General features: G+C 36.4%; 1 protein-coding gene across 19 annotated transcripts in view; it reads right to left on the minus strand.

Annotated features, from left to right (window-relative positions):
- The window catches only part of ZNF385B (zinc finger protein 385B), a 332,296-nt gene that overhangs the window by 93,334 nt on the left and 214,854 nt on the right, over window positions 1–24,108 (minus strand). For 9 of the 19 annotated variants that reach the window (XR_014829856.1, XR_014829851.1, XR_014829853.1 and 6 more), the window contains one exon: window positions 8,871–9,013. Coding sequence is in view for 13 of the 19 variants with exons in the window: in XM_021075639.2 (XP_020931298.1) it covers window positions 8,871–9,013 (143 nt within the window). In the remaining 6 variants the exon portion in view is untranslated. Of the gene's footprint in view, window positions 1–8,870; window positions 9,014–23,313; window positions 23,498–24,108 lie in introns of those variants that run through there. The other 10 variants (XR_014829854.1, XR_014829852.1, XM_085000016.1 and 7 more) reach the window with 2 other exon arrangements.

The raw sequence follows: 24,108 nt of genomic DNA on the forward strand, positions 1-24,108 counted from the left end.
GCCTTGCTCAGTGGCTTAAGGATCTGGCGTAGCTCCACAAAAATGTTGAAACTTCACAGATTGCTATATAGCACTCCAATTCATCTTTAGCACCCTTGATGGCAACTGTAAAAATAAAGGGACTAGAATATTCCAAACATATTTTTCCTTCTCCCCCAAAAGAGATTTGAGACCTAATTCTGTATATAAGAATCTAGAGGGAAGAAAAAAATGTTCTGTGCTATTTAACGGGTTCCCAAGCTTTTGATAAAGGTTTCTCAAGAAACACTACCATCAATTAATGTTTATAGAGCAACTGATTTAGAAATACTTTTCTGGGCTGGAGGGAATGTTTTGTACAATAATATTTTGCCAGGGTTTATATTTATTAAGCTCTCCTACTTTACCACAGGCACAAAAAGGGTTTGGTCACAGAGGGAAGCTAAAAACAAGGTTGTTTTTGGTTTCTTCTTTGAATTAACTGGAGATCTGTTAAGAATAAGATACATTTTTAAAGAAGAGGGCTTGACACAGACGCTTTTTCCAAGTTGACTCTACACTTAAAAAATGCTGACCTGGGACAGCGCCAAGACTGAAGACCTGTGTTGCCAGAGTATCTGATGTGCCCTCCAAGTACACATAATCCTTGAAACTCTAGCACTGAAGATGAGGCTCCAGAGCCATGTGAGGTTGATACTAGGATAATGAAAGGGACACTCAAGAGGACATGGCATGGTGGGACTATGGATGCCTCTTCTCACAGGCTCCTGAAACCCTGAGTTCCTTTACTCCACAAGGGTTCATCAAGGTCTTAGTCTGATGTTTCTTGGCAGCTTTTATCAACTGAATTGACTATCTATTATAAGCAGAATCTTTTGTTATCTTATGGTGAATTATACAAGAGGAAGATGTAATTTCTATCAGATGGGAGCAGCTTCTGTCTTTGCACTATAACCCTCCTTAGCATGACTGGCACAAACAGTGGTTGTGAATGCATAAGTTTTGTTTTGTTCTGTTTTTTTGTCTTTTTAGGGCTGCACCTGTGGCATATGGAAGTTCCCAGGCTAGGGGTCAAATCAGAGCTGTAGCTGCTAGCCTACACCACAGCCACAGCAACGAGGGATACAAGCTGTGTCTGCAACCTACACCACAGCTCATGGCAACACCAGATCCTTAACTCACTGAGTGAGGCCAGGGATCAAACCCATGTCTTCATGGATACTAGTTGGGTTCATTAAGTGCTGAGCCATGAAGGGAACTCCAATGCATGCTTTTTCCTAGATGCCCTGAACAAATAATTTAATTAAGGAGAGAGAACACATCTGACTACATATTATACACACATACATAGCATATATACACACACACACACATAAAAAGACACACACATATATATAGATTTATCCATATACATACCACAATGATAATATCTATATATTAAAAAGGTTTCAAGAATGAGTAGAAAAAAGGGATGTTTGAAGACAGTCTTTAACAGATAAATCTTGAGACTTTTGAATAAGGTAAGGGACATGAGTTAAACTTAAAAGGACATGTTTATGATTTGAAGAGGAGAAGAAGACCATAACAGAGATCACTATATAGTTGTTTTTCCTCCCAGTGGTCATGTTTACATATTTTTTCTTTCTGTCATCTTCAGTTATGATGTAAATATTGCCAGACAGTAATCTATGCTTTAATATTTGCACAAAAATTTTCAGTTTTGTACTACATTACAAAGAGTTCCTCCTATAGCCACTGTTTTTTCTAATGATCTGGGGAGTGTTGCTGTTGACTTGTCTAAACAATAACAGACCATCATCCCACCACCTTCAAGTAAACTTGAGTAATCACGGAAAGTTTCAACTTGGCATATTTTAATAGTACATATATATATTGTCTTTTGTCTTTTTAGGGCCGCACTCGCAGCATATGGAGGTTCCCAGGCTAGGGGTCCAGTTAGAACTGCAGCCGCTGGCCTACACCAGGGCCACAGCAATGCGGGATCCAAGCCGCATCTGCGACCTACACCACAGCTCACAGCAATGCCGGATCCTTAACCCACTGAGTGAAGCCAGGGATCGAACCCGCAACCTCATGGTTCCTAGTTGGATTCACTGCCGCTGTACCATGACGGGAACTCCAATACTATATGTTTCTTTAGAATATATGAAAGAAATGACCCATCAATATATTTTAAGTACATAGTGAAAATAAAAATTCAACCATATTCTCTTTTTTTGACTGGGATAAATGTGTCATTTCAAGTACTAGACATACTAATATCCTGGGAAATATGGGATATATAACATTTCAATGATAGGAAAGCATTACTAGAGTGAAAAAGAAGACTCAAATGGCAAAAATTCACATTTGGGTTGTAATAGCAGAGGTGAGGTATTTCTTTCTTTCTTTATTTTATTTTATTTTATTTTATTTTATTTTATTTTATTTTATTTTTACAGCCACACCTGAGGCATATGAAAGTTCATATTTTATTTAAAGACTCAAACAAAGAAACAAGAAAAATATGTATTAAAATGTTTAAATAAGACTTAATTAGATAGATAAAGGTATTAAAAGCAGGCAAAATTGGAACGTTCCAGTTTACTTCAGGTTTCCTTACAGTAACATTTGTGAGAAACATGTCTTGAATTAATAGCAAAATAAATGTGATTTTGATTTCCAATTTTTTTATGTTGGACCTCTTTAGTAAGTATATTATCATTTATACTACAGGAAAGAAAAAATTTAAATAGTCATTGATGTTGCCAAACCACGAATGACCCAGAATCTCATAGTCTAGGATGATAAAATAAATAGTAAACACATGGATCATTGCACAGCTTGTCACAGGTGATTCAAAGAATCATTTAGCAATTTGGGACTTTAGAAGTAATCTTTATTCTGCTCCACAAATGTTTTCATGTGTTAGGAAAAAATAATTCCAAGGTACGTAATAAATTCAGATTTTTTTTTTTTTCACAAAAAATAAGATCGTTGAGCCTCTGGCAATAAAAGCATCAGTGACCTCCAGTGTGCTTTTGCTTTCCTGGAGCAGTTGCAAACACAGCAAGACTCACAAAGACATTTGAAATAAATAGGCGTGGAAAGCATTGCAAATCAGCAGAAAAACTGATAGGCCACTGATGGTCTCAAGATGTCTCTTGATTGCAGTTATAGCTCTGGAGAGTCACTCAGCTATATCTGTGCATGTATCTGATATGTGGCTGTTAAAAAGAAACTTCATCTACTAGTCATCACATATAATATATAGGTTGCATGTGTGTCTTAGTGTGCTCAATCTGCCATAATAAAATACCACAGGCTGAGTAGCTTAAACAACAGAAGTAAATGTATCACAACTATGGAGGCTGGAAGTCTAAGATCAGGGGTGCTAGCATAGTCATGTTATGGTGAGAGTTCTCTTTCTGGTTTGCAGATGGCTTCCTTCTCACTATTGTCCTCACATGGCAGAGGAAGGAAAAGCTCTCTGGGATCTCTCCTTATAAGAGCACTAATCCCAGTTTGGGGTTAGTAGATGCAAACTATTACATGGAGAATGAATAAGCAATGAGGTCCTGCTGTATAGCACAGGGAACTCTACCTAGTCTCTTGGGACAGACCATGATGGAAGATAATATAAGAAAGGGAATGCATATATATATTTCTGTATGACTGGGTCTTCATACTTTGCTGTATAGTAGAAATTGGCACAACTTTGCCAATTTGGCACAATTTTATAAATCACCTATAATGTAAAAAAAATAAGGGGACTAATCCCATTACAAGGGCACCACCTCTCAAAGGCCCCATTTCTAAATATCATCATTCAGGTGTTAGGGCTCAATATATAAATTTGGGGAGGAAGACACATTCAGACCATGACAGTATGCATGTGGGTATGTCTTCTAAATGGACCTATTTTATCATATTAAGTTGACGCTATCTGTCATGGTTAAGTACGCAACTCATTTGAATTTTTTATTTTGAATTTTAAAGACATCTCTTATTAAGGGAAACCTAGTATTATCCAGGTATTAAAAACCAAGTACTAAACACCAAATATTGCTTAGGTAAAGTGAGGATAAAAATGGAATCCACAGTAAAGGAAATGGAAAATTTTAATTCTAATAGGAGAAACAGTTGTATATATTTTGGCAGCTACCAAAACATCATGTACAAATATTAAAGGATGACCACAGAGCAGTTGGCAAACTTAAGCAAATAACAAAATAATGAAAATAGCTCTGTTGGGATACAAACAATTCATTCTTTGTGGCCTTTCTTGAGCACTATAAAGCTCAGTAACTATTTTCACTTAGCCTATATTTCTTGGTTTTTGTTATCTTGCCTTTTCTAGACTATTTATTCTATTTCTTATGTTTCTTGTGCACTAGGCTACTTCTGTTTTATTTATTTTGTTTATCCCCTTCCCCAAACCTAGTACTCTTTAGTCCATATATTATATTTTCAATAACATTCAGTACCAAATGACTTTGATTTTAAACTATATGCTCTTAAGACTAGGGTTTATGACAGAAATGCAGCTGATACTTTCAAAGTTTCCATATCATCTACAAAGAGAAAGGTAGAACTATAGCTGGAGCAAAGTTTCTAGTTACTATCTTTAGATTAAAAATGGGTAACGGTTCTCAGGAAAATAAACATAAACATCTGCACTTATCACCTCATACTTATTGCTCAGAAATGCTGGAATTTCCCTTGATGGTAAGGGACTATGAACACTGAAAACAAAGGAACCAGAGTCCTTTCTTATGTCCATTTCTCCCTTTTTCCTTTCAAAAATTTTTATTGAGCACCTGTATCAGACACCAAGCATACAAAGATCAACAACATAGAGCCCCTGCCCTCAGGGATCTGACAGTCCAGTGAAGATAGATGGGTAATCAGGCAGAATATGGTGTAATGGGAGGCACTTTGGAGATACAGAGGCTGGGCACTTAGTCAGACTGTAGGAGTCACAGAAGGATTCCTGTGAAGAAGGTAACATCTATGTTGGACCCTGAATGACAAATAGTTGAAGGTGGGGTGGCATGGTGGAAGCAAGTATCAGTGAATAACCAGGCAGAGAAGCCCATGAAGCTCTAGATAAAAAGGTCAAGATCTTTAAAAATTTATGTTTTGGTTTGCACAGGCTTTTGCTTGTAAATGGCTCACAAGATTCCTTCTGCAAAGTACAACTACTTAGGGGCAGAGTTAACATCCACATTTTCTAGACCTGCAGCCTTGACACAGAACCCAAGCATAAATTACCTGTGATCTAAACCCCATTTTCCCTAGTACGTCTCTTCAGAACTCTTCTTGGACAGTGTCTTGAATTTTTTGCTTATTCTCATCTATACATATTGAGAGAGATTTTGTCAGTTGTGCAGTCACTGAATTAACACTGTGAGGCATGTCTCTTCATTGCATACAATTTAGTGTAGCACAGGCACCTATTCTGCTTTGGAATATGACAGAATCTCATTTCATTCTTGCTGTGTTTCTCATGTAACATTATCATACTCCACTATAAAAACAGGAAGGAATCATTACTCTCTATATATTTTAAATCCACTTAAGACAATTAGCAAGACTTCAAACTTCCAAAGTGATCAGTTATGGTCCCAGAGTACAGTGGTCATTCTTCCAATAATAATTATGAGTTAAAATACATTTTGTACTTTTACTAATATTATCATTGATTAAATATAAAGTGATTATTACAGCATTCATGTTGGTTTTCAAAGAGCACTAATAAGTAGACAAATAAGTAGAATATACTTTTAAAGAGCACTAATAAGGGACAAATAAGTAGAAATATACTTTAAAAATTTGCTAACAAGAAATTATAACTGTTTCTAAAATATATTCTTGCTTCATAGATATTGTTTGTAGAGATCTATTTTACACATTCAAAAAAATCTTTTCCTCTTTCTACTTAATGATTCTGCTGAAATTTGCCTACCATTCTGCCAGAAAAGAGCACAAAAGATTTCTGATTGAGCTTTGTTCACACTGAATGAGGTGGGAGGTGATAGGGACTAAAAGAGCCAAGGACACAGAAGAGCCAGAACATCAGTTTCGAAGTTAGAAGATTCTAATTCAAGACTCAGTTCTTACTTTACTAACATTCTTTCCTCGTACTGACAATAGGAATAATAACCATGGTCTACCAAAGTGTTCTAAAGTCAGAGTCCCGTGAAGAATGTAAAACAGCACAAAATACAATAATCCGCAGAATTACTAGTACAGTTGTAAAACTGTTTTCCTAGGAAAATGTGAACAATGACTTTTATGAAACTGCCCTGAGAAATCTGTTGGGTGGGTTGGACACTGGAATGAAAAAGTCCATAGGAAAAAGATTTGAGTAACTGAAACTGCAAATTAGTGAAAAATCATAGGTAACCCAATGATCCTATATATTAATGTATTTGTAAGATGAAAGAGGGTCCCACTTGCAATGACTTAATTATTTTTTCTTTTTTCGGTTGCACCTGTGGCATATGGAAGTTCCCGATTCAGGGCTCGGATTAGAGCTGCAGTTTTGGCCTACACCATAGCCACAGCAACACCGGATTCAAGTGATATCTGCAACCTATGCTGCAGCTTGCGGCAATGACAGATCTTTAACCCACTGAGCGAGGCCAGGGATCGAACTTGCATCCTCAGAGAGACAATGCTGAGTCCTTAACCTGCTGAGCCATAATGGGAACTCCATGTAATGACTTAATTTTCAATACATTTCCAGAAGGACTCTCTGTCCAATAAATGAGTTGGGTATATTATAGAGAGAATAAAACAATTATTTCATGCAGTTCTCTGCTATATTCTTCACTTTAGTGAAAAAATATTTTTCACTTGAAACCTACAAGTTTATTTGCCTCTAAAAAGGAAAAACAATACACTTCTATTAGTAGAACTGTTCCTTGATTTTCTCAAGTATATCATAAAGTTAGTTGCTATATATAATAAACAAACAAAAAGGCAAGTTAATGCATCTGTAAGCCCTACACCAAAATTAATAAGCCATTTTGAGACTATACTTAGAGAAAAAAAAACCTTTCATATTCTTTCCATTTTTGTTTTATAGCCCTTAAGAATAGAGAAGTATATATGACATTTAGAAATTCCCTAAAAGTGACTTAGAGAATAGTGCTAATCAGATGACCACAGTTGTATAAAGACAACTGCAACTGAATGCCTATTAGATATGTACATAACATCCTTCCAGAAGGGGCTGGAAGGATGTTACCACCTACTGAGGGCACTTTCCTCTTGAAGGGGGTAAGTGTGTATGCAGGGGCAGGGAATGATGGCTTTGACTGTTACTCTGAATGCCACTGTTTTATTTAGATTTTTCAAAATTGTGTTCTAAAAAAAATTACGAAGAGGTGAACCACAGTAGGAGACATTTATGCTTACCCACATCATCAGTATTGCTTCCTGATAGTCACTGGACTTCTGTAGTGGTTATAAATGCTGTCTTCCACATGTACGTTAATCAAAATACAAATACCGAATAAATATTTTCACAAGTGCAGCTTAATTCAATCATGTCTGGAATCACCCATGTTTTGACAGAGTATACAACAGGCCCATCTGAGTTCACTCTCAAAAATGGCATGATGTGGTCTATGGGGTGATCATTCCTGCGGGATTCATGTGACCAGGGCAGGTGTGATTTATCCTACTGAGTTGCTCCACTGTACTAGAAATGATGCTCATCTTTCTAGGGTTTTTTTTTTTTTTAAAAAAAACTGTGACTTGTGTCAGAAAAACTCTAAGAAGACAAAAGTATTCAACCATTTATTTGCTGAGTCCAGGTTGGTGCTCTAAAATGTTGACTGATCCCCTACCCTCTAGTTACCTTAAGATGCCTAAGCCTTGATAGAAGGCTTGTCATTAGATTTTATTTACAACCCCTGAAGAAAGAGGAAAAATCCTCTTGTTTTCACTTCATACAGAAGATAAGTCTTCAGAAGGAAATATCTGGCAGTATCTCAGATGCTCACTGTCTGGTGGTGTTGATAATGCAGTTCTTTTCCTTGATTATAGCAGTTCCCATAATGCTATACCATTCATGTAGACCATCACGCCCCAAGTGGCTGTATTTATGGTTAAATTTTTGAAATCATCTGAACTGTTTAAACTTTTCCTTTACTATAAGCTTAGAATATGGCTATGGACTGATTAAAAGATGAATTCTATTGTGGAAAGATGTCATGCGCCACTTGGCACACCTACAAAATATCTTTCATTCAGATAAAAGGTCAGCCCACCTGAATGAAGAACATTGGTAACTATAGGCGGTTGACTAATACTTATCGTAAATTTTCAAGGGAATGTCAAAGCATCATGCAGACAACTAACATGCAGATCTAAAATGAATTTTTCTTTTAACTAATAGAATCAGATTCACATAATACATAATAGCCTCCAAATAAAAATTGCTTGTTGTAAGAGCCTTTATCTAAAAAATCTCCCAAATAAAAATGTACCAGGGGAGAAGAAATATTTAATTTTTTTTCTCTCTAGGAGTAGGGAAAAACCAATGTGGCTTGATATCTCTAAATTGTGTTCTTGACTATGTGAACAGCATCCCAGAAATGACATGGCTTCTCAAGTCTATCAAAGCCAAGTCTACCAAAATTACCCAAAGCAACAGGTGAAAAGTCACCTGTCAAAACATTTATAAAGTAAATAGGTTGGCTATTGTTTGGACTAACTCTCATGGATGAAGCATTGTCTTTTGTAACACAGTTGAGCTGTGCAACCAATATGTGGTCTAAAATTACACATTTGGAAACAGGCTACATCTATTGTCTATCACAATTGTAATGAAAGAGAGAGAATGAGGAGATACATAAATTAAAAATGCAAGTACTCACAGTGTTAAAATTTGGAAAGAGCCCAACAGCAGAACTACTGTCCACTGGAAAAGACATAAATGGTTTGATATCCAGCGAAGGCTGCATCATCAGGGTAGGTGTGCGCACAAGAGCAGGAAGGGAAGTAGTGTGGCATGTACTACCTGCCAAAAACAAAACAGAAATGAATTCAATCTCATGCTCACATCCATTTCCCTTCCCAACTTATAGTGCAGAACAAGACTGGTGAACTGCAACCTGCAAGCAAGAGAGTTACGCTGGAAGCAGGCAAATGGCACTGGAAGAGAAAATACAGTTAAAAGGGGTCTTCTTGCTCAGTGTCTAAGACCTGATGCAGAATGCTTCCCTATGGCACAGGCCAAGGGCTGCTCAGATGCTGCTGAGACACATAGTACACAGATCCTGCTGGTAGGTGGGGCAGAATGAGAATATCCTCTTGTTTAACCAGTGCCTCTGCCTCGCCAAAAATGTAGGAGAGGAGGGGAGGAGCCTCTTGAAGCCAGATGCTCTTTACTCTGCAGGGTTATTGAATGGCTAGTAGGCATGTTTTAGGCAAATCAGAGATAATTACAGGGTTTTTACTAGGGGAAGAAACATTAGACTCTTTTAGTTACTGTCCACTCCCAAGAAAGTTATGACTCAAACAATCTGTTCTTAAAAAAAAAAAAAACAAACCAGAAAGTTGCTCTCAGTCTGGACACTGGAGAGTTTTAGAGAATCTAAAAGGGGTGATTGTGGCCTGGCTAGGGGCAGGGTATTGTAGGACAGGGAGGAGCTGGAGTCTTTTTTTTTTTGGCTGTGCTCATGGTATGTGCAAGTTCCTGGGCCAGGGATGGAACCCTTACCACAGCAGTGACCTGAGCCACAGCAGTGACAACACTGGATCCTTAACCCACTAGGCCACTAGAGAACTCCTAGAGTTAAATATTTGACTTCAACTTTTATCTCTCCAGTAACAAGCATTTTTTTCTTTAGACAGCAGTATCTACATACTTCATAGATAGATATGTAACTGCTGGTGCAGGTGGTTCTCTGGGAGCAGGTTCTGATATGCCCTTTAAAAAATGTAACAGGCATATTGAGATATAATTCATATACTAGAAAATGCATCCACTTAAAGAGTATAGAATTGTGCAGCCAGAACCACAATCAATTTTAGAAGGTTTACATGATTCCCAAAATAAACTCCATACCCATTAGCAGTGACCTCCATGTCTTCCCAATACCTCCAGCTAATCTACTTTCCATTTCTACAGATTTGTCTATGCTGGACATTTCAATGAAATCATACAATATGAGGTCTTTTGTGACTTTTCTTTTACTTGGCATGTTTTCAAGGTTCATTCATGTAGTAGCATGTATCAGAATTTCTTTCCCTCTTAAGGCTGAATAACATTCCATTATAGATGTACCACTTTTTGCTTATTTATTCATCAGCTGATGGGCACTTGGGTTATTACCAATTTTTTTGGCTATTATGAATAACGCTTCTATGAACATTTGTTTATAAGTTTTTGTGTGGTGATACATTTTTAGTTCTCTTAGGTATATATCTAACTGTGGAATTGGGATTGCTGGATCTATTTTAGAAGGTTTATGGTAGTCATGGTTTAACCTTTTGAGAACTTCCAGACTGTTTTCCAAAATGGCTAAACCACTTTACATTACCACTAGCAGTGTATATGGGTTCTAGTTCTCCTGGCATGCCTATATAGGATCACAAATAATTACATGCCTAAAGTCCCACGCTGGTTTTAAGGAGAAATGAACAGCATGGGGAAATGCTCTAGCTATTAAAATTTCCACGAGTGTTCTTTCACAGTGTCCCAGAATAATTAAAAATTCTATTTCAATGATATATTTTTTGGTAATGAATTTCCTTAATAAACTACATCATACTTCAAATCATTCCAGAACATTATTGGCAATACTGTTTAATGCACTCTCATACCTCATTTACATTGATCTTAAAAACAGAAGAAAAGAAAAGAGTGTCTGAGGCATTTATCTGTAATGGCAAGTCAGCCCATCCATTAAGGAACATAGAGTAAGACTCAGCAAAAAGCAAATCAGCCAAAAGTATAAGTCATATGGAAAAAAAAATTTTTTTCTGATGCCAAAGTATTCTGATCTCAGCCTGGCATTCACATAACTACCCTGCATTTAATTACACATTATTCTTCTAATTAGGTAACATTACATTCATTGCTAACTTCAGAGTTTGTGGATCCAAGATGATGTATTATATCAATACATCAAATGTTGCAGAGGCATTTACTAGAATATTTATTTTAAAAGCTTTGCTTTCAAATCTTAGCTAAATTGAAAAACAGGTATTTCTTATATTTAATCAATTGCCTTTTACAATTTACAATGATTTCAATTATTAAAAGTCTAAAGTCTAAAAGTATAGTATACTTAAATCTGCCTGTTAAAGAAGAAACAAAAGGCCTAAAGTGGAGCCATTTTTGCTCTCATACCTAACCTAACTGCAGTTACAATCTCCCCTAGGAATGTAATCCTAAACAGTCACTATGGAATTTTCCAGTCAGTACCAATGAGGCAGTTGGTCCCTTGGGCCATCTTTGTCCCCCACAGGAAAATGAGGTAATCTGCAACATAGACCCCTTTTGGCCCCAACAGAGAGGTTACCTAAGCCTGAAATAATCTTTTTTTCTTTATGACTTTCTTGTCTTGCCTTTAAAAATCTTCCTTTCTGTTGCCCTTTGGAGCTTGCCTCTATTCACTGGAAGGGATGCTGAGTGATTCATAAATAGTTCAGTAGAGACAATTAGATTTTCAAAATTTACTCAGTTGAATTTTCCTTTTAACATGCCTGATGAAAAAAATGTATAATTATTTTTCCATTGTGGGTCTCCCCATGGGAAGCAAAATTATTTCTCTAAACCCATTCTGGTTGCTCTGATAACATGGTAATACATGGCCCCCAAGGGCCTGGCAAGAGTCACTTTGTACTAACAAACTCAAATCAAATAGATGGCAACATGGAACCTGACGAACAGATTGCTCCATCATCAAAGGTCAGAATGCACAATGATCCCCCTTACCCAATCAAATTGCTATGCTAATAAAGACAAGGCTTGAGAACTACTTAGCTACCACCGATCATTAGCATAAAAACCTTAGCAGCTGTTTACCATTTCATTAGCATTTTAATGACAGACAATTTGCTATGTTAAACACAGATTGTTTTAAAGTACTGGTAGGATCTTCTGAATAAATATAAACTATGCTTTCATCAATTCCCTCACCTCGACCCTGCTGTTTTCACTTTTAAAATCTGCTTTTTAATATCACTTCATCAAAACCTATTGCTTCAAAGGATGCTTTTGCAAATGTAAAATGATGGGAATACACTGCACTTTTTACGCTGGTTAGTTTGGGCTTTGATCCCTCTGTCACCTTATTCCAGATTTTGCTGCTGCTGCTGTTGTTGCGAAACATCTCTCCTCACCTTAGCTCACCTCAGGATGTCCGAAAGTCAATGGGAGATACAAGCAGAAATTGGGCCAAAATGCATGGCAAGCTGCAAGAAGATGCCGAGGCACTGAGGGGAAAAAAAAACTGAAAATATAACAAGCAGGTATTTCAACGCAAAGGGTGGTATAACGTTCCCATTACGTTGCTGTTCTCGTGGGAGGGAGCCAACCTTCGTCTTTGTACCAACTATTTGATAACATTATGTAAGTTACCTACTGTGTGTATTTCTGTTTTGAAGCATAGAATATAATCTTGTATATGTCATAATAAGTCACATCATAATAGGCTTCCACCTTATTTGAAAATAAGGCTTTTTATCTCACTTGATCTATATATATTTATCAAAGGGCCTGAACTAAAATTAGACACACATGCACAAGCATGCATTCCCCAAAGATCTAACAGCCACCACTCTCACCATGGAAATTCCACATCCATATATTCTCCCATAAGAATGCAATTAACTCTCTCCTCAAAATTTCATTTTGATGATAAAATCCAAGTTGTGTCCATCTACAGTTATGAAACCAATACTATGTGAAAGTCAACTTGCCACTTATGATCACAGAGAAAATTTTTTCAGCCAACTGCCTCTGTAACATAATAGGTACCTTATTACATCAATGGATTATGTCATAATCCAGCATTATAAAACCTCAGCTGAGGACCAGATGATTCTTGAAATTATTGCCTTAGTCTTTGACCTTTAGAAAAATAATCTTGAAGGTCTATTTAGTTTATAGCTTTGAGGCTTCCTAGAGTTCTTCTTTATGTACCAAAACACAAACAAAAAACTTCATTCTTAGAAAGGAGAGTATGCCAAAGTCACAGAAAATCTACATGGAGAACCATTTACAGAATGAAATCAAATCTCTGTATAAATATATTTTATATCCTGCAGCAGTAGTTTCTTCCAATGCTATTTTTATGTGTGTCTGCTTTAGATGGTAATGAAATAAAAAACTTCCCATATTATAAAAATCTATTAGGCAGAAACAATGTCAATTATACTACTCCCAAAGATTTCTTTAAAGAAATTTAAATGAGTGGCATTTCAGAGTTTCCACTAAACTCAGATTTCTCTTTTTATTGCTTTTCCAGTATTGTTGCCTCTTACACTGAGTAACAATTAAGTGTGGCCACCAGGAGGGAGCTATTTGAATGGGCTATGTGACTGATGAAGGGTGTGCTTCTGAAAAGGCCACACGATATAATAACAGAGATAAATTTTTATAGTGCATGTACTAGGCACTACCCTAAGCACATTACATATGTGTGTACATATGCATACACACATATAAGTATATATAATACAGATCCATAAATACTCATTTATATATAAAATTATATATTTACATCATTTTATCATATATCATTATGTGTTAATATTATATATTAAATATGTACTCATTTACGTATATTAAATGAGTATAAGTATTCCACAAATAACCCAATGAACAAGGTACTACTACTAGCTCCACTTTATAGATAAAGAATCTTAGGCACAAAAAAGTTAAGCCCAATTTCATACAGTTTGTACGAGAAGCAGCCTGGATTTAAACCCAGGCAGTTTGACTACTGAATTCTGCTTTTTACTAGTATGCTATGGTAACCAAACTGAATATCTGAAAATGCTCAGTTACACAGACACATTTCTAGTTATAGACAGAAATATTTTACCATCCAATTAAGAGATTTAAAACATTAGATCTCCTCTGTATCTGGGAATTAGTTAAAACTTGCATTTGAGCTTAATGTAGTATTGATACTGAAATAACTCAATACAGTTTTTAATGCTCTATAAGACTATATTTATCTAAAAATAACTTTCCCCAAATAATATTATTTAATTCAGTGAATACTTATGGGGACCAACGATACAAGACAGAATGCTGAGAGTTACAGGGATTACAAATTGAGTCAGACAGAATTTATTTTACTTACTGAGATAAGAAAACAGTAACTACCATTTAATGAAATTCTACTCTATGCCTGATACTGTGCTAAGTGATTTGTGTCCCTTATTTTATTAAATTATAACACAACTCCATGAGGTTTGTATTATTATCCCTATTTTACAATTGAGAGAAGTAAGGCTTGGAGAGATTAAGATCTCCTAGTAGACAGTGAGGCCTGGGTCTAAACTCCTGTTCGTTTGACTCTAAAGCCCATGCCATCACTCCAAAAAGTAAGCTATCTGTAAAGCTGTTATGTGAAAAAAAGATTCTGTCATCAAATACATATAGAAAATGCTGGCTTCAACAAAGTTTAAAATAGTTCTTTTCTGTAAAACATCTTGGAGCTTTTAGCATACTAATGGGTACTGTGATTGTCTAGGCAGATATAATTCAACCTTCAATTTGAGAATGAAGCCATCTTTTTTATATTCACAAAGGTCTGGGATAACCATGATACCATGGCTTGTCCTTTAAGCAATGCCTGCTGTACACATTAAAAGCATCAATTCAGGAGGAAACTGATGATTTCCAGGTCCTCCACTTTCTTGTTGTATGACCTTAAACAAGTGATTTTTCTTTCCTATAAGTTGGGAAAAATAAGAGTACCTTCATTATAGGACGGGTAGGAGAACTAATTGAGGTTTTTCTATACAAGGTACTTAATCCTGTGTCTGATAAGCTACAGTTACTGTAGCTGTAAACTATTCCTACCTCTCAGACACTATGCCAAACCCCTGGAGAACAAAATAGTTAAGTTCATTAATACTTATAAAAGGCAGAGTATGGCAGTAGTTATATATTATCAACAAAATGTTAGGAAGGTTCAAGAGAAAAAGAAATTAGATATGGTTAGGAGCTGGGTTTATAAATGTGTCCATAGATGAACTATCTCAAGATAAGCCTGAGGAATGGTTAGTATTTTGAGAGGGAGGTATGGGAGAATGGTAAAGGGAACTGTATGAGCAAAAAGCATAGAAATATGGAATGTATTCCAATTTAAACCTTGTTTAGGTACACAGGAATTCTTAAGTGTTTCTGGATCAGAAGGTAAACAATAAAGAGAAAAAGCAGACTATCTCTATGACCTTGGAGTAAGCAAAGATTTCTTAAATAGGAAACAAAAGGTGAAAATAATAAAAGAAAAATGATAAACATACTATATTAAGAATAAGAATGTAAGAATAAGACAGGATCAAGGAAATGAAAAGGCCATGCAGAGAATGTGAGGATAGTCACTATATATATATATATATATATATATACTTTTTTTTTTTTTTTTTTTTTTTTTTTTTTTTTTTTTTTGTCTTTTTTTTTTTTGCTATTTCTTTGGGCCGCTTCTGCAGCATATGGAGGTTCCCAGGCTAGGGGTCTAATCAGAGCTGTAGCCGCCGGCCTACGCCAGAGCCACAGCAATGCAGGATCCGAGCCGCGTCTGCAACCTACACCACAGCTCACAGCAACGCCGGATCGTTAACCCACTGAGCAAGGGCAGGGACCGAACCCGCAACCTCATGGTTCCTAGTCGGATTCGTTAACCACTGCGCCACGACGGGAACTCCTATATATACTTTTTTTTAAAAGAAAATTTCATCAGAGTATAGTTGACTTACAATGTTGTCTAGTTTCAGGTATACAGCAAAGTGAAACAGTTATACAGATACCCATTCTTTTCCAGATTCTTTTCCCAAATAGGTTATTACAGAATATTGAGTAGGTTTCCTTGTGCTATATAGTAGGTCTTTGTTCTTATCTATCTTATATATAGGAGTGTATACATGTTAATCCCCACCTTCTAATTCATCCCTCCCCCTAACCATTAAGTTTGGTTTGGAAATTCACACCAGTCATAATGGCCACAATATAGATATTCTGACAAAGGACTTGAATCTATAGTAAAGAACTCCTACAGATCAGTGAGAAAAAGTTAACGCAATAGGAAAATTGGGCAAAAGACTTGAATGGACACTTCATATAAGTAGATACTAAAATGGCCTATAAATACATAAAAGTGCCTAACTTCATTAGTCATTAGGGATATGCAAATTAAAAGTAGGAGATATCGCTACCTCCCCACAAAAATGGTTACAGTGAAGAAAGTTGGGATTAAGTGCTGACAAAGATATGAAGCAATGAGATCTCTTATCTGAAGTGTGAACTGTTACAAGTACATTGAAAAACAATTAAGCAGTATATACTAAAACAATATATACATATCCTACAGCTCAGCAATTCCACTTCTAAGTGTATATATATATATACATATAATCGAAATGATCCATATTAGAATGTGCATGACAATATATAATAGTCACAAACTGGAAATTGGCTAATCACCTTATCAACAAGAAAAAGAATCACTGTGGTATCATCATACAACAAAACATTTACATAATGGAAAACAGCAATAAGAAAATATGGTATACGATGGCAGGAAGCAACAAATAAACTCTATAGGTATAATACTGAGAAAAAGAACTAAAATTAAGGAGTATATTAATATGCTGTATGATGCCATTTATTTAAAGAACATAATGAGGCAAAACTAATATTTGCTGTTAGGATTGTGGCTATTCTTACAGGAAAGGTAGGATGAGGTTAGAGGTGGAATGACTGGAAGGGAGCATGACAGGGACTTCTAGGATGCTGGAGACGTTCTTTATCTTAGTGCTAGTTCCACAGGTGTGTATGTTTGTTTCCATTCATTCAACTGCATACTTAGGAAATATGTACACTTTTTTGTATATTTCAATAGAAATTCTTAAAAAGTAATGTGTTCAATATTATTAATTTTAGTAAGCTACTTTGACACATACAGGTAAAATTCTTCAATAAGAAGAACATCTTCAAGTACTCTCAAGTGTGTATATTTTTAGAATAAATTTTTTTTTTAAAGTTCTGTCTTCTACTGATAGCTTGATTTTGCTCAAAGTGATTTGTGAGAAAATAAAAGTTCCCTTTAATGCTGCTGTTTCCTTGCTGAATTTTATAAGTGGAGAGAGGAACTGACATAGAATTCAGTGACGCCAAAGAGAAAAATGGATATCTAGAACTCTGAATCTATGAAATCTTAACAATTGGCAGTTTTGTGCCTGAATCTCCCTTGGGGCAGCTCAGGGTTCCCTCCAAAGTGTTCCAACAGCAGCAGCATCCTGGCAGAATCTTGCCTTTGAAAATAAATCCTTCTGAGTGCCGCACTGAAGTTTATAAGCAATAATGAAGTGCTGCCATTAAAAAACAGCGATGAAGCCACATCATGAGAGATTTTAAGTCATAATATCCTTTGGGTTTAGTGGTAATATGCTAGATTTTACACAAAATGATGAATCTTTCACTAAGATGCAATAGATGACTTTTTGGATGTGTAGCAATAGAATACATACAGCCCCATGGTGGTTCATTTATATCTGAATATTTTGTCTATGCACTGAGTTTTTTATATTTAAATGTTGAAAAAATGGGCAAGATTTATTTACTATAAAATATAGTTTGATTTAAACATGTGACATAGTTCATTAGCTGCATTGAAAAATCTGAGAATTTCAGAAATGAAGTAGGTAATTGGTTCACAAGAAAAGTCTCGAGAGCTGATTGTCTTTTTTAAGCTGAATTTAAATAGTTTTTGCTTTGTTATAGTTTTCTTCACCTGTAACCCAATATTATTAAGCATGACCATTCCAAAGAGGAAAGTCAAAGAAGGGAAAACAGAGTTCTGACAGAGGCTTTGTCAAGTTTTTTGAAATAGTTTTAAATACACTTGACTTATCAAAAGGGAATGTCATGTGCTTAGTTCCTAAATTACTAAGTCTTTAGAGAAGCCAAAATTATCTCCAGACAGGGCTTTACTAAAATTGTCTGAGGTCGAGACTGGATTGGGAGGTCACAGTAGCCTGACGAAATTTTCTGGCAAAAAGAAGCAGGGAGATGGTCCTGAGCTACATTTGCCCAGTGATTCCTGCCTATGGTGTCAGGATGCTTCCACAAGATCTGAAGTTTCTTTTGGTTACGGAGGAACTCTTTACTTCTCCTTTTACAGCATGCTAGGAACCTAATGGCAATATGACTTATTTCAGAAAACTTCCTTAAAAATATAGACTTTCCTAGGAAAGATAACTGTTTCTCAAACTGCTGAATATTTCTAGAGGAATTATGCTTCATAAAATTTTAAAGAAACATTTTAGAGATAATTTAGGAATATAACCTTCATTTTACATGGGAAAAATGCCACATGGTATCTGACTGATGGTAGAATCAAGTTTAGAGCTCAGCATCCAGAGACAGTATTTTGAATACTTGTCTGTACCATCAAAGATGTACAAGAATCATATTTTGGAGTCTTTATCTTTAAAAATTCAAGTTTATTAGTATGTAGTCTGTTTCCTTTTTGTATTTACATTGAAATTTAGAAGTATTCATTTTTAAATGAGATTTTTGTTTTAATGGTTTTATTAATATGAATAATGGAAGAAATTAAAGAGCAAAGCCAGGGTCTCTAAGAGCCATCTCCTTCTGCTTTAAAGAATGGTGGAAGATTGATTAAAACACTTACTTTTTTTTTTTCTCTTCTAGGGCTGTACCCATGGCATATGGAAGTTCCTAGGCTAGGGGTCTAATTGGAGCTGTAGCCGCCAGCCTACACCAGAGCCACAGCAATGCCAGATCCAAGCCACGTCTTCGACCTACACCACAGCTCACGGCAACACCAGATCCTTAACCCACTGAGCGAGGCTAGGGATTGAACCCTCAACCTCAAGATTCCTAGTCGGATTTGTTAACCACTGAGCCATGATGGAATTCCTACAACACCTACTTTTATTATCTTCTTTAATTTTTAATTTTTTTTCTTTTTAGGGCCACTCCTGCAGCATATGGAAGTTCCCAGGCTAGGGGTTGAATTGGAGATGTAGCTTCTGGCCTACACCACAGCCACAGCAACGCGGGATCCAAGCTGCATCTGCCACCTACACCATAGTTCATGGCAACGCTGGATCCTTAACCTACTGAGCGAGGCCAGGGATTGAACCTGTGTCCTCATGGATCCTAGCCAGATTCATTTCCACTGAGCCATGATGGGAACTCCCGACACCTACTTTTAAATAATTATTTTAATATTCCCAATAGGGGAAAAAGAGAGAACAACAAACCCGATTCAAACTATGCTTTTAACCATACTGTTTGGATCAATATAACTAGTTCAAATAGCTCCATAGTAGGAGGCACACACATTTCTGTAGGTGGTTTTTATACTGAAGTTCTATCAGAAGTGCAACAAAAATACCATCTGAAAAGACACATTTTTCTAAGCAAAGGCAACTGACCTTCTATTGAAACATATCAAAGCAGCAGGGCCTTGAGGCCTCTGGCTCTGTGCTTAGGCCTCTCCTCTGCAGCTCACAGGAAGGGCTGGACCGAAGGGGCTGCATACAACAACGCAGGAGGAAAATACACCCAGCTGTGGCTATAAATTCTAGCTCCAGGACACAAAATATTTTGCCCCCTAGTTTCAGAGAATTTCAGTTCTTGCATTCAGTGTCTAGGCAATTTACATTTAAGAACCAAAGAGGAGGAAAGAAGAGAAGAATAGTGGATTACTTAATGGTCTTTTTAAAAAGGTATTTTTCTCCCAGAAGCTTGTTCAGTTTCAGGAAACAGAGTTAATATTTGCTCTGCCAGTGTTCCCTACTCCCACCTTAGTAAAGAGGTTTCCTTAGCTTAAATATTACTCAAACATTTGAAAGCTATTCAAAAGCTGTTGCCCATGTTTAAAAAAAAAAAAAAGGAAAAAAAAAAAGTAATAGGCTCCTAAAAAACACACTTTAGGAATAAAGAGAACAGTAAAAACTGTGCTAAAATCCTTTTCCCTTTTTGCATGCATGTCTTATGGTCACCATAATTATAATGCACTAATAGAGAACTCAGAAAAAAAAAATTCTAGTGGAGTATTATCAACATAGATGAGGCCAAGCTTGGTCTTCTAACAGCCCAGAAGCCATTTTCATCCGGGAGCAGCAGAGGTGGCCCTCACCTGGCAGCCGGGGCTGCTGCGTAAGCAGCATGACAGTCACCATTCCATCCCTGCGGAAACCTGGTATGGGGTGACTAATCTGGCCATACCAGGGAATAGGGTGAGCAGAAATTGTGAGTAATGGGCAGAGAGTGGGTTAGAATGGGGAAAAGGATGAAGGGGGTGTGGAGAGAGAAGGAAGAGTGGTAAGTTTGGCTGAATTTTGCAAAGTGGACTAGAACTGGCACCAATGCCTTATTTGGAATTTTTTTAACAACTTACTCCTAAAACGATTTTCTTCTCTTTTATCTTTGATTGTATGGCAGAAATCTGTATGAAATGAAGGAGAACTGAGCAAAAATTATATGAGCAGGAACAACCTAATTAGTCAGGGCATCTAAGTCCTTCAAAGAAATGAGCTGGGCAATGAGAAACACTGGAGAGTCCTGTGACCCAGGGGATGCTTGCACTCCAAAGGGTCTTGAGTGGATATTGAATAGAATGGCCGGTCCCTGGCCTGGTTTCTCAGAATTCTGCCATTGTCCTAGAAATGGATGCTACATTCTTCAGTCATGCAGGCAGCTTCTGGGGCACTAGTGATAGGCAAAACAGCATCAGATAAGGCCCTCCTGTGAATGCCCAAGGATTTTCTCCATTGGGTGTGACTCATCATAAATGACTGCACCTGTCCCTGTGTACCATGATTATTCTTATACTTTTATATTGTAGTTCTTCTATGGAATTTCTTTTTGGCTTCCCAAAGGACTCTCACTCCCCCAGTGAACACCAAAAGTCAAAGATGATTTTTTTTAATAAAGAGCCACATGGAAAGTAGAGAATTTAATCACAGCACTCATCATTTTTCCTTTCCATGATTTGCTTTATAAGGCAACAAAGGAATGGAAATATTTTCTTTTAAAAGAACATTTGTTTTGATTCTTGGTCTCCTCTGAACTTCAAACAGCCTTTTTAAGCTCCTTTTGCTTTAAAGGACCCAAACGGAAAGTAAACATTCATAAAAATGGACCTGGTACTCAATGCATTTACCATGACAAAGTGTGTTGAAATTTCAGTTAAAGAAAATGCAAAAAGAATCCAAAGTTCCCAAGTTGCACAATCTCTGTTTCCAAACTTTGATGGACTTCTGCCTTTTTTTTTTCTTCTTGTGTCTTTTCTAACACCCCCTTTCTCTTACCCAGCTCAGTCTCCCTAGCCTCCTCACTCCCACCTGTCTGTCTTTTCTGCCTCTCTCATCTCTCTTGGCTCTCTGATACTTCTGGCATTTTCTGTCTCTGTCTCTGTAGGTGTCTGTGCCTATCTGTCTCTCTTATCTCTCCATCTCTGTCTCTGTCTCTCTCCGTACATACTACTGCCAGGGAACTAGAGAGCACTCAGAAAATCTGCCACTTGCCTGGCTTTGCAGCTATATCAGATTAACTTCATTTTCAATATTTGCTTCTATAAATCAAAAGATTAATAGCCAAGATTTTGCTCATATCAGGATGAGTTTGTCCCTGTGACAAGATAAAACAATTAAATTAAGGCCATATCTCTATGCCTTAAGTCATCATGTCAGTGGTAACAACAGATGATTGTTTTTATATGGGCTCACACGTTAGCTATCCACCATCTGCATGACAGAGTGGGGCAAGCTAAGAACTTAAATCCACCATAGAATTTAATGGTTTATTTTTATAGAAATCCATCATCAGTGTCCTGGATTATACAAATACTGTAACTTTTCACTGAGGACAAGGTGCTTTTATATATATTAAGTAGACTTCTAAACTGTTACATGGCTTATGATTATCCCATGTTTTTATGATGAAAAAATGATGCTTTAGGGATAAATAATTCCATGGCAAAGCAAATATACAAAATGAAGTCAATGGTGGATCCAGGGCTAGAAAAAAATTTCTTCTAAAATGATGCTAGCTTAATAGTGATAATAACACTGAGAATAGCATCTGCTAAGAGGTCCCACATTACAGAGTCTCTAGGACCTCAGAAAAATTAATGTGCATTGGCTTTAAAGTACTCATTTTTTCATAAGAGTCTTCTGAACCCTCAGTGTTTACACCCCCAATCCACCAACAAGGTAGAATAAAAGAAGCTGATGCTCTTCAGTATTTCCCAAACCACCTAAAATCTCACTGGGGACAATGAGATAAAAACATCTTCGTAGAGCCAAGAGTTTCTAAGTTCTTTCCTAATAGTAATATTTATTCATATTTACAAAATGGAAAAATTGAAAGAAAAAAGTATTTTTAGGGTGTGGAGAGTTGAAGTTGTAATGTTAATATAAAAATGAGAATTCCACAAATATCTGTTGTATACATACAAAATACATCTGTCCTCATTAACAGGTAATACTCCCTCTTAAGGAGCTAAACTTACCTGGTTTCTAGAGAGATTTCTATGCCCAAAGGTCTAACTAAACATGAAGCAATTGAGTTTTGATTTGAACTAGATGGAACACTGAAAACTTGAAATGTGCCCATCATAAAAATCATGTGACAAATGTGCAAATCACCCACGTCACTCAATTTTATTGCAGGCTACCAGGCGCTATTCTGTCAGTCTGAATGTGAATTCTTGAGCATGTACAATCATCTGCTTAAATATACTTCCTGAAGAGAACAGAAAAGAGAGAGAGGGTTCTAACATACTCGGATTAAATATGAACCTTATTTTTACCTAGTAAAAATGTGAAGCTGACTTCAAAAGAAAAAGGAGCCATAACTTATACAGACAAAAGAAATGCGGGAAGTCTATCACATCTTTACGATACTTAGCAAAGTGACCCAGTATCACAATTTAAATAAAAGCTAGTTAGAAGAACCAAGATGATATTGGGCACAGGAGTCATGAATTAGCAAATTCTATTTGCTCTAATTCTGATACTTTGATTTTAACTGTTGTACATTTTTGTCACCTACTTCATGTAAAAGTTCCCCGAGGTATAAAAGCTAGCAATGCTTACCTTTGTTTTTAAGATTGTAATCCACGCTCACTTCTGCATTTGAGTCCTGTACGAGGTATTACACTGAGAAAGGAATAATTCCATCATTTCAACCTGGTGCTCCTGTGAAATGTGCTAGGAAACAGCCGACAGGCAGTGCGTCTGAACAAATCATACGTCCTGTAATTGCCGCTTAGCTCTAATTACTATTGAGGATAGTGTTTGCAACTTGATTCCAGGGAGAGGGCAGACTACCTTCTGACGACACTGAACCAAATATATCCTAAAAGACTGACAAGTTATTTTCTTTCATGTAATTTTTCTATCTCCCAGCTACTCAGAGACTACCACTTTGCCATGGTAAAAATGCAATCAAATAATCGGACACCCACTTTTCCTTTCCAACAAAGCAATTCACTTCTCTCAAAATATGTATTTATTACAAAAATTTGGATTTTTTAGTACCACTCAGACTTAAGCGATTTTTTCCTAGGTGGGCAACTAAATCTTTATTTTGAAATTGCTTTTTATTTAAAAAAGGAATGTGTTCGCAAAATAAGAATTGTATTTATATTCTGCTAGTCCAGAATCATTTATTTGTATATCATTAGGCCTAGAGAATTTCCTTTCTGTGGAGTTGTAGGTTTTAAATAAAGATTCACAACATGTAATTCAGAAAGACTAAAGCAGATAATCTGATGTTGATAACATTAAGATGTTTCTGTATTGCAACTCAGAAACCTAATTTCAGTATATGGGAGAATTATGGTAAAATTAGCAGTTGTGTAGGCTTGGAACTAAAATGATACATTTTTT

This window comes from Sus scrofa, chromosome 15 (assembly GCF_054392235.1).
Source record: "Sus scrofa isolate SSC_HxYL_T2T_F1_AM1 chromosome 15, Sscrofa_HxYL_maternal_Yorkshire_Landrace_v2.0, whole genome shotgun sequence".
Taxonomy (NCBI): domain Eukaryota; kingdom Metazoa; phylum Chordata; class Mammalia; order Artiodactyla; family Suidae; genus Sus; species Sus scrofa.